General features: G+C 33.1%; 2 protein-coding genes across 2 annotated transcripts; one reads left to right on the top strand and one right to left on the bottom strand.

The window, feature by feature from the left end:
• Window positions 1-1,652: 1,652 nt before the first annotated feature.
• On the top strand, window positions 1,653-3,876 carry LOC129888970 (pentatricopeptide repeat-containing protein At5g43790). The gene has a single exon (XM_055964046.1). The coding sequence runs from the start codon at window positions 1,830-1,832 to the stop codon at window positions 3,639-3,641; it is 1,812 nt and encodes a 603-aa protein (XP_055820021.1). The 5' UTR covers window positions 1,653-1,829; the 3' UTR covers window positions 3,642-3,876.
• Window positions 3,877-6,787: 2,911 nt separating this feature from the next.
• On the bottom strand, window positions 6,788-11,524 carry LOC129888969 (uncharacterized). The gene is made up of 7 exons (XM_055964045.1): window positions 11,104-11,524; window positions 9,355-9,426; window positions 9,201-9,268; window positions 8,109-8,256; window positions 7,935-8,018; window positions 7,477-7,572; window positions 6,788-7,187 (listed from the first exon to the last, which is right to left on the bottom strand). The coding sequence occupies exons 1-7, from the start codon at window positions 11,413-11,415 to the stop codon at window positions 7,182-7,184; spliced, it is 786 nt and encodes a 261-aa protein (XP_055820020.1). The 5' UTR covers window positions 11,416-11,524; the 3' UTR covers window positions 6,788-7,181.
• Window positions 11,525-11,726: the final 202 nt, after the last annotated feature.

Raw genomic sequence — 11,726 nt, 5'->3', positions numbered from 1 at the left:
TCGAAGGTTTAAAGTTAGCAAAATGTAACTACAATTGTATGAGTAAGGAATAAATAGGAGAAGATATGGGAACCGGAGGTACCAACTCCAGTTGAAATAAACCTGATTTCCAAGGTGATGTTCACAACGATTTTTGAGTTGTGCGGGTAACAGATCTTGGGTTGAACAAATTCTTGGGCCAAGCACCCAAAAATGATTGCATTTAATGAAGCAGTATTTCGTTGAGGAATTTCGTCGAACACCTTCAAGGCACCAATAAGGTAACCCTGCAAAGAAGATAAGAAAACAAGATAAAAGAGAAATACCTACAAAATGTTTCTCTAATGAAACAATATATATGTAAAAGATAAATTTGCTAAACAATAGATAGGAGATGCAAGCAAAGATGGAGAAACTTCAGGATGACATGAATAACACAATGCAGCAAAATGGGGTATACAATCTGTGTTCCTCCTCAAAGATCGAAACTGTACAAATCAAAAGAGAAGATGGAATTGTTGTTTTTGAAGAAATATAGTCCAGACCAAAGATATTTAAGGTGGGTGGGACATTGCTAATGTCATATGGCATGCACCAAGAACATGTAATGGCCTCCATGAGGTTTGAAAGCTGTTTTTGAGATAACCATAGTTGCCATTCTCAATTGATGGTGACCTCCTTCCCTAATCCACCTTAGAAATTATCTTGACCCAGCCAAATTCATCTAATAAGTCCTCAATGAGTGGTATGGAAAACTTATACTTCACGGTGCATCTTTTTTGAGTCCTTGTGGTCCACATACAAACGCCAATAACCAACTTTCTTTCCAATCAGAACAAACTGATGATGTGCAAAGGGCAGCTACTTGGTTGTACTACTCCCTGCTCCAACATGACTTGTCCAGTACCAATGAGTCTATGACCAAATATAAATGTATCAGCTCAGGAACTCTGAGTTTGAATGATGAAAATTGGGTCCAGGAAACTCTCTTTTCTTGTGTTGCCCTGTAATGATGTCTGATCTTAGTGTTCTAAAAACAATAAGTAGTAATTTTCTCACTTTATGGGAAGATGCTGTGATTTTTATTTTTAATTTGTTTGAAATTTGGTTGTCTTTAGAGAGTTTTGTATCTTAGTTTATTTATTTAATTCCAGTGATTAGCTTATTTGTCAAATTTCAATGATCTTTATGTTTCATTTATAATGGAACACCATGACTATCCTAATTGAAATTGATGATAGTCCAAAGGGCGGGTGGTTGAGATTATTTGAAACAAATTCTTTTTTAAAATAACAATGATGTACAGGAAAGCTCTCCCGCACCTCTACTAATCCACCAGGTACATGCCACCTCTCACTTGCACAAATACCGAATAACTTTTCCCAACAAGGATAAGATAGATGGTAAGGAAACACACCTAACGCTTTGTTATTCAGCTGGCATTTGGACCTTAGTATATCTTACTCCATCCCAATTTCATTGGCTATAACATCACACCCTTGGGCACGGTTATTGGAATAAATTATAGCAGTATGTAAGTAAGTTGATTAAAAAAGAAAGGAATCTTAAAACCTAGCCTTGTCAAAATTTTAAAAAAAAGGAATCTTGTCCATATTAACCTGGTGTGTAATTTTGTTTACCTATGTACTAAACACATATATTTATATATTGAAATGTTGAGTCTGATGATGTTATCTTTTGATTTTTAGATGTCGGCATGATCAGAATTGGTGTTGAGTTCTGCCGTGTGATTTATCCTGTGCCAGTGCACCATCAAAAGGAGAGCTCTCATTTTGCACTAATGACTTGTGAGAGCTTTTGTTTGTCTTGCAAAGCTTTGAGCACATCACATGAAAACCTTGAGCCCAAAATCTGCCCACCCAATTTTCAAACTCATAGAACAATGCAAAAACATAGCCACCCTCAAGCAAGTGCATGCTCAAATGATCACAACTGGGCTTATTCTCCACACTTACCCTCTCAGTCGCATTCTCATTTCATCCTCCACCATAGCTACCACCATTTCCTATGCTCTAAGCATCTTCAACCATGTGACCAATCCAACAATCTTCCTTTTCAACACCCTCATCTCATCGTCACTTTCTAGGAAACAAGATGATCAAAAAACTCACTTTGCGTTAGCCTTTTACACTCATATTTTGACGCAAACCACTCTCATACCCAATAGTTACACCTACCCTTCTCTTTTTAAGGCTTGTAGTTCTCAGCCATGGTTTCAACATGGCCGAGCCTTGCACACCCATATCATAAAATTCCTCGAACCACCTTATGATCATTTTGTTCAAGCCTCATTGCTTAATTTCTACTCCAAGTGCGGCGAATTGGGTGTTTCAAGATTCCTCTTTGATCAAATTACTGGACCTGATCTTGCTTCGTGGAACTCCATACTTGCAGCTTATGCACATAATTATTCTGTTTATTATGAATCCAATCTTGATAGTATGTATGATAGTTCTAGTTTATCATTGGAGGTTTTGCTTCTGTTTAGTCAAATGCAGAAATCTTTGACTTGTCCTAATGAAGTTAGTATGGTGGCGTTGATTAGTGCTTGTGCTGATTTAGGCGCACTTAGTCAAGGAATCTGGGCTCATTCTTATGTGCTTAGGAATGGTCTCAAGCTCAATCGGTTTGTTGGCACAGCATTAATCGCCGTGTATGCAAATTGTGGGCGTCTTGATTTTGCTCGCCAGGTATTCGATCAATTGCTTGAAAGAGACACTTATTGTTATAATGCCATGATAAGAGGATTTGCAGTTCACGGCCTTGGTCTGGAAGCCCTTGAACTTTTCAAGAAAATGGATTTAGAAGGTTTAGTTCCGGATGATGTAACAATGCTGGTTATAATGTGTGCTTGCTCTAATGTGGGGTTGGTTGATCAAGGCTGCAAATTTTTTGAGTCAATGAAGGAGGATTATGGAATTGAGCCTAAGCTTGAGCACTATGGGACCTTAGTGGACCTATTCGGTCGAGCAGGCCGAGTAAAGGAGGCTGAGGAAATAGTTCAGACCATTCCTATGAAGCCAAATGCAGTTCTTTGGAGGTCCTTACTTGGAGCTGCTCGAGTTCATGGTAACTTAGAGGTAGGCGAATCAGCTTTGAAACAATTGATACAGCTAGAGCCAGAGACCAGTGGGAATTATGTGTTACTATCGAATATGTACGCTAACTTGAATAGGTGGGATGATGTGAAAAATGTAAGAAAGTTGATGAAAGATCAGGGGATTGACAAAGCTCCTGGTAGTAGCATTGTCGATATTGATGGTGCTATGCACGAGTTCCTTATTGGCGATAAGACTCATCCAGAAGCCAAATGGATATATGTGAAGCTAGCTGAGATGCACAGAAGGCTGCAAGAACATGGTCATAATTCAGGAACAAGAGAAGTTTTTTTCGACATTGAAGAGGAAGAGAAGGAAGATGCCCTTACTTACCATAGTGAAAGGTTAGCCATTGCTTATGCTCTTATTGCTTCTGATTCTGGTGCCCCTATTAGAATTATAAAGAACTTAAGGGTTTGCAATGACTGTCACACAGCTACTAAGCTTATTTCAAGGATTTATGAGAGGGAAATTATAGTAAGAGATAGATCTAGGTTTCATCACTTTAGAAATGGAACTTGTTCTTGTTTGGATTATTGGTAGTACTTCCATGTACACATGTTACATTTGAAATAACATGTAGTCTACCTAATCCAACATCAAGCCCCATTTTTTCATATGTTCCATTTCATTATGATCTTGCTTTTGGTGAAAGATATATCAATATATGTATATGTGTTGAACTTCCTCTTGTATCCGGGGGGTCATTTGGTAGGAGGTATCAGAGAAAATAATACATGTATTAGCATTTAGCTTTGGTATTATTTAATATACATCCTATTCAATACTATTCTTATATACAGTAAACCATGACATTAACAATATTGTTATTTACTATTGCTATTCTAAAACACCCTATATCTTCAATAACAAATCAAACCGTTGATAAAAAATTAAGGTCAACATGACAACACTCTACTCAACACTGTTCTTACACACCCTATCAAGCGATCCCTTATGGACTTTTCCTAACTTCATTATAGTTCTAGTTAGGGGTGTACATGGGTCGGTTTGGCTTGGTTTTTCATTAAAAAATAACCAAATCAATTATGTCATTTTATTAAATTTATAAATCAAATCAAACCAACCTAACGTCAGTTTTTTCGATTTCGGTTTTTTTGGTTTTTCGATTTTTTTTACACTTATACCGTGATTGAAAAAGAAATCAAATTGAAAAGGTTGTTCCCTTAATTGTGTGATTTAATGCCGCACTTGAAGTTCTTAAATGAAGGTTGTTCCCTTGATCGTGTGATTATATTGCTTAATGGCATCTCAAAAACACTTGAACAAATAAAAGCAAAAAAAATAAGATATACAATGACATCTTCAAGTTATTATCTTTGAAAAACATATCAAAAACTCACGAAAAAAATATAATACATGTCAATTTTTTTAGTCATATTACAAGCTCAATATGAAATAATATATATAAACACTGAAAGTTATAAACTAATTTAAAAAATACTTACCAAGCATATTATAATAAATATTTTTTATGTATAAAAATAAATAAATTATATATGTAATATGTCGGTTTGGTTTGAATTCGATTTGACTTTTTTATTATTAATATCAAACTAAATCAACAATTATCGATTTATTTTTTTAACGTTAAATCAATCAAACCAAATCACAAATCAAATTTTTTATTGATTTAATTTAATTCGTTGATTCGATTTGACTTAACGATTTAACTTATACACTATTTGAATAGTAGCTAAGTTGATTAATCATGAGAAGGGAATGATAGTGTTGCAAGCATTCCAAAAGATGCTTTTAGAAACTCCAACTACACAATTCATTGCGTCTAAAAGTACTTTAATTTACTTTCCAAAACTATGAGATGTGAAAGAAAAGAATTCTGTTTAAGAATTATGAGTAATCATATAAATTGTATGTAGTGGTTTTATGCTTACATGAATAAACCTATGTTTTTTGCACGTATCTTCAATCCCTATGAGTAATATTTAATACCTCTTTGACTTCATTACTCTCTTCGTTCATTTTTGTTCATCCATTATATTATAATTATATTTTCGTTTTTAATTGTCATTTTAGCATATTAAAAAATTTTATGTTTTATCCTCAACGTTAATTACTTTATTTTTCAAATCATTATTCAAGGTTAAAGACTATATATCAATTAATATAGGTATTATGGTCAAATACTCATACTAATCATTGTTTCTTAAGAGATTGTGAAATTCAAAATGAACAAATAAAAGTGAGCCGAGGGAGTAGTTTTTTAGCTATTGCATTTTTTTTTGAAAAATAAAAAATTTCATACAATACTGCTGGACAGATTTGATTAATTAAACATTAATGGTTCAGATGAAGTGTTTTGCTGGACAGATTTGATTTTTTATTAAATAATATCAAGGTTAAGTTACAAGCTACAATTTAATTATTGACAATAACTTGAGCAAAATTGTAAACCAAGTTTTAATATTACTCAGATGGCTTATTCCTTCGAACTTTGGCAAGGTGGGATTTATCTTTAATCTTCATTTTGTCCTAATTTCATTCTTCGTTTTTTTTTCAAAATATGGCAAAAAAGAAATATCTATTCTATCTTGATGATTTTTTAAAAAGATTTAATACATAATAGATAGCCTCTTAAACGTGTCTCTAAATTTTATTTAGACACTTGAATTATGATTTATATAATTGAACATATAATAAAATATTTTTTAGACGCGGTTAGTTTTTAGAAAAGTGTTCTCAAGTGTTTATTATGTAATTAAGTTAACAACATTAAACATCATTGTCATCTTCTTTAATTATACACATCAACATTATTAGAACAAGCCTGAGGTTTTACGAGTTATCAAGAAGCCTAAGGTTTTATGAGTTATCAAGGTAAATACATATAATTAAAGACATATTTTAAATGATTAACTTAATAATGACGATTATTTATCTAGTTCAATTTACAAAAATCTTGTTAATAATAACAAATATTTATCTAGTTCAATTTACAAAAATTAAGGGATCGTTGGTAATTTGTTAATAGGTACGTTATTCGTGTATTAAATTCTGTATAAGTAGTTCTCTTTCTATTTTCATTTATATGAACCCATTTTTCTAGTTAGTCTCAAAAAGAATGAATGTGTAATATTCTATTTAAAAATTTATTTATTTTCAGATTAATTTTGAAACATTGCAAAATTTTCTCATAGTTTTTAAACTCCTACTCCATCAGACACATACTTTATTGATCGTCCTTACTAAATATAGTTAATCCAAAATAATTGCCAATTAAAAAATAAAAGTAGAGTTAGTTGTTTGTTTTCACATTTATCCTTAGTCATAAACATAAATATGAAAGAGATATTAATGCGATACTAAATAGAGAAGTATTAAATTGAAAGGAGTAATAAATAAAGACAATTTTATCAAATTATCCTCTAATTAACATATATGCAATATAAAACACAGTAAGATAATGGATCAGAGGGTGCGACATTCTTTTATTATTTATAAAATTAATATAGTTTGATTCACAATTTAGAAACATGTATAAATTATGAAAAGATTAAAATAATACATAAATTGATTCATAACTAATTCATATATAATTAATATTTACATAACTCGAACTAACTATAATTAATCAAAAAATACTCATAAGCTTTTAATATAAATTATAAATATTTGGAAACTACACAAAAAGTATAACAAGCCAACAATAATAACAATTCAAATAATAAGCTTATGATATAAAATTTACATATTTGAGTGAAGCATTATACCCTGAACAAAATGCAGAAAACTTGCTGTTCCATTAGAAATTTCATATGGACTGCCAATTGTTTTAATGGCATCCAATAAAACTGAGATTACAGAACAAAGAAACAGCCTGTGAACTGAAATCCTCACATTTACATTTGCATCCGAGTTCACGGCTAAGGAGAGACTAGGGAAGAGCTTATATGTAGAGCTCAAAGAGCTAAGGCAATTTGCAGGACCAACGTGCTAACTTAACGTTGCACCTGGGGAAGATAAATACAGATAATCTTTCGAAAAGGGAAGGTTGATGTACAGCAGCATTCACCCCATAAGAGACGACAAACATCGTCCATCTTAACCCTGAAATCAACAGTGCATATCTAAGATAAAGCAAAAGTGCTTTCCATCTGCAGTTCTAACATGAAAACGGAGATGGGGAATGGAGGACTCTTAGACATCAAATAGCAGTAGCCAACGTCATTATTTACTAACATCATATAGCAGTAATAGTTGCCAAGCAACCAATTTTAGTTCTCAGATTAATGGTTGCTTCATATTTACCCGATCAAGGACTTAGAAGTATGCAAAATTGAAGGGCAGAATACGAGAGGAAAGAGAATGATTAGGATAACTGGTTAGGTGAACATACCTGCCTCCTTCTTCGGCATTGTATCATATACCATGTCCGAGCCATTACATAAGAAGGGAGGAGGAAAGCCGCCAGCTGAAGAAGTGAAATCTGAAACTGAAGTTCACAAGACATGCTTCAAGTTAAAACAATTGGCATATAGATTTACTAGCTAGACTGTCAATGCAAGTTTATGTATGTAAAAACAACAAAAGTTGTCTACACATGATCATAACGAATAGATTTGAGGAAGAAAAATACATGCATCCATAACGAACAAATTAAACCTCAGAAACATGGTGTAAATGTCATGCTAATTGTTGATACAATGCAATACACTTCATAATCACACTCAATGATGCAAACAACGAGAGTCTTAATGAAGGAACCAATTCTTGGAACAGCATGGGACTGTAATCCTCCTTGCCGAACTATCTCAAAAGACAAGATATATGGAATGAACAATGACTCCGACTTACATTGAAGAATGTCGATGGGTCCTGCACCATTGCAAAGTCCCTTGTGACCATCAAGGTTTGGCGTATCAGCAAGAGTAGCATCAACTGCATTAATAGAAGACAACCACCTTCAATAATGAAGTGCTTACAAACAGAATGACTGTATCATAGAAGCTTTGCACAGCTTATACATACAATGATTGCAACATAGCGGAAACATGCTAGACTCCCACTGCTAGCTATGGCATAATCATCATACTCTGATTGCAGGAATTGACGCTCAGCTGCAGCAAAAGCCAGAAAATGAGGATTTCTAATATCCATGCCTGGTCCCCATGCTTGCCTGATTTAAACAAACCGAAGAACAAAAAAGGTCAGAAAGCTTGAAAAATCAATCATAAACAGAGTATTTACTATTTAGGTTGGATGCTGGAAACTTGACATTTGATATTATATATAATTACATTAGTGTAGTTGGATCATGTCGCAAATGCTAGGTTCTGTTAAAGCCTATCTGTAATCTTGTAATAATTTCTGAACATGACTGAATTAAAATGTATGCAACAAGTTATAATCTGAGTTCCAAATCACAATTCAAAAGGATCAGTATACCAAAAGAATTTTCTTGAAAGCTTGGTAGCTACTAATCTTCAAAACAGAAGTCATTGCAATGCCACCATTTCCACACAAATAACCTAATTGGCCTTTCAAAGTGAAGAGCTTTTTCATGCATAGTGTCAATTGCTTGCTTGCATCCAACATGAATAAATTATCCTTGGGGAGAGCTTACAACAGAAGCAGTTCCTATGTGTTCAAAAATGATTGACGACACCTATATCATTCAGATTCTCATATATCCAATGCCTCTCTACCTCACAAAGGTAGGGGGTGTAAGGTCTTCGTATACGCCCCACCCCCACCCCAAGACCCCACTTGTAGGACTACACTGGGTATGTTGTTGTAGTCCGGAAAGAAACTAGATCATGATTATCAACCTTAAGATAAGGGACAGATGAAGATGGAACCATGCCACACTCATGGCTAGCAGCATAAAGACATTAAGCAGGCAAGAGAACTGATGTCAAGCGGTCATTTAAGGTGCCAACAAAAGTCTTCAAAGTCTTGTATTTTTATACTCCCTACTTCTTCCATTGTCACAACTTAAACAGCAAGTTTCAATGAACCAGAACTTCTAAAGATGTCTTACACAGAAAAAAGCTTCTTTTTTTGATAAGGTATTGTTACACGAAAACATAGGTACAATTTGAAATAACCTGAAGCACCTACCTGATATCAATTGACATTACATCAGGGTTGCTCCTTGCAGGTGGAAGGGTATAATTTGGTGAAAAGACCTGATAGAATACAAATAACAAATCAAAATCACTTGAGACTAGAGAAATATCTTCTCTACTAAAACAGGTGCTTAAAAGCTACCAACCTTATTACAGATTTCACAGGTGATGTCACCTTTTTTGTTGCACCATTTCTGAATACATTTCCTATGAGCAAACTGCAGGTACAATCAATGACAGAATTTCAATACTTTGCTTTTTAATCTAATGGTACTTGAGAAAAATCTTGAAAATATTGAGGTGAAATTGCAGCATTAACAAGCTCTACTAATTCAATGTGAACATAAGAATTGGACATTAAAGGGAAGCAAATTATGTTGCTCGGACTCTCCAGAAATGGTGCTGCACCCCGTGTCATAACCTCCAAAAATGGATTATTTTGGGAGTATCTGACACGTATCCATCAGCATTTTAAAGAGTCCGAGCAACATAGCTTGCAAAAGCTTGAGCCAGTCCAAAAGGGCATTGAAAATAATCATTTCAATTGTAATCCATGAAGATATGTCCTTATGATCCATTTCAATACTAGCATTTACTCAATCCATGAAGACATGTGGGATTCAGAATAACTGAAAGAGCATTTACTCAAAACATTTTGACATTTTGACATTTGAATATATAAAAGCATCAATTATAACATAAATTCCCATAAATGTGGGAAAAAAATATCTCAATATAACTGCCATGTAGCAGTACTATTTAATCATAAAGGGTCACAAATAATAGTGAAAATAAGACAACCACCTTCTGATTTAAAAAAAAAAATCCTGTCATGTCATGCATTTAATTATTTGGTACACATTTTCTGCTGCAGGTAAGATTTTTCTGTTCAACAAAGGTAGAATATTCAAAATCCATATTTAATGAGAATAGAAAAAGTTTGGTGACCAAGCAAAGTTGTTTATTTTCAAGAAAAGAACAAAAATTAACTCTTAAGGCATTCATCATGTGAAGAATCAAAAAAAAATTGCACAAAAACCAAACTTTCTGGAACTTAAAAATTATAAAAGCCATTTTGGTTTTTACTTTACAAAAAGTTGGTTTTGGCAAAAAGGTTTTTATGGGTTAATTTTTGTACCATCAAAAGCATCAATCTTTAGTTTTTATATTGCAGAAAGACCAATAACTCAAGGAAAGAAACAAAACAAAAAAAAAATTGTACCCATTAACAATAAAGACACATTTTCCCAAGCTAAAGTAAAGAACAAGTGGTAGCAAAATTTAAATTTTTAACCAAAAAAATTAAATTAAAAAAAAAAGGAAACTTAAAAAACAACGCAAGAAAACAAATGAAAAAGGGTAGCAAAAACTGAAACTTAGTTAACCTTTAGCCATAAATTTTGAAAATTTATTCGTGAAATTCGATCTTCAAATATTTTCAAGTTCCAAACAAATGGGCTCAGATCAGTTTTTAGATATTTTTTACTCAAAAAAATTCGAAAAAAAAATGTATCTCCAAACACAACTTCAAATATTCAAATTTTCAAGTTCCACAAAATGTGGTCAGACCAGTTTTTGAAAATTTTCACTCACGAAACTTCAAATTTAAAAAAATTGGCAACTTCAACAACTCAAATTTTCAAGTTTGAACATAAATTTTGAAAATTTATCCCTAATAAATTCGATCTTCAAATATTTTCAAGTCCCAAAATATAGTCTCAGATCAGTTTTTGGACTTTCGCTCACAAAACTTCAAAAAAAAAAAATCGAAAGAAAAATGTACCTCCAAACCCAACTTCAAAATCTTACCGCCAAACAGATTAAAACAAAAATTTCAACAAAACAAAAACGGAGTAAAATTAAAGAGACCCAGAAAGGGTATTGGATATGGGTACCTTAAGAGTGCCATTACAGGCACAAGGAGCTTCCATGTCATTTTCTTCATCTTCTTCTTGACAAATCCTACACTCTCTAACACTAATCTTCGAACAACCCTCTCCACCATCACCATTACTACTACTATTATTACTAAATTTTTCTTCATGGGTTGTTCTTAAATTGATGATTTCAACATTAGAATTTGCATTTACAGCATCAGTATTCAATAGGGTTTCTCTCCCACCACCATTATTATTAACTGATGAATCTTCAAAACATGTTGTTGCTATTATAATCCTATCAACACAAACCATAAACTCATCCACCATTTTTTTTCTTCTTCTCTTTCTCTCTCTAATAGAGAAACAATTTAGGGGAGGAAGGAGGAAACAATGTAAAGAGAGAAATGAAAAAAAAGCAGAGCAAGTAGAAGAGAGAGAGAGAGAGAGAGAGAGAGAGAGAGGAGAAAAAGAGGAGTGGGGAATGGTGGATTAAAAAGGTGGAGTTTTTGAAGTTTGCGGAATTTACGAGATAGGACCTTCTTGTTTTATCTCAATGCACAAGACACTCATCCACGGTCGTTTGATTTGAAATTATATTTTGATATGAAATAAATTAAAGTATTTTTTATTGGATATTT

Source organism: Solanum dulcamara, chromosome 5 (assembly GCF_947179165.1).
Source record: "Solanum dulcamara chromosome 5, daSolDulc1.2, whole genome shotgun sequence".
In the NCBI taxonomy this organism is placed as follows: Eukaryota; Viridiplantae; Streptophyta; class Magnoliopsida; order Solanales; family Solanaceae; genus Solanum; species Solanum dulcamara.
This window is presented reverse-complemented; position numbering and strand designations above follow the sequence as displayed.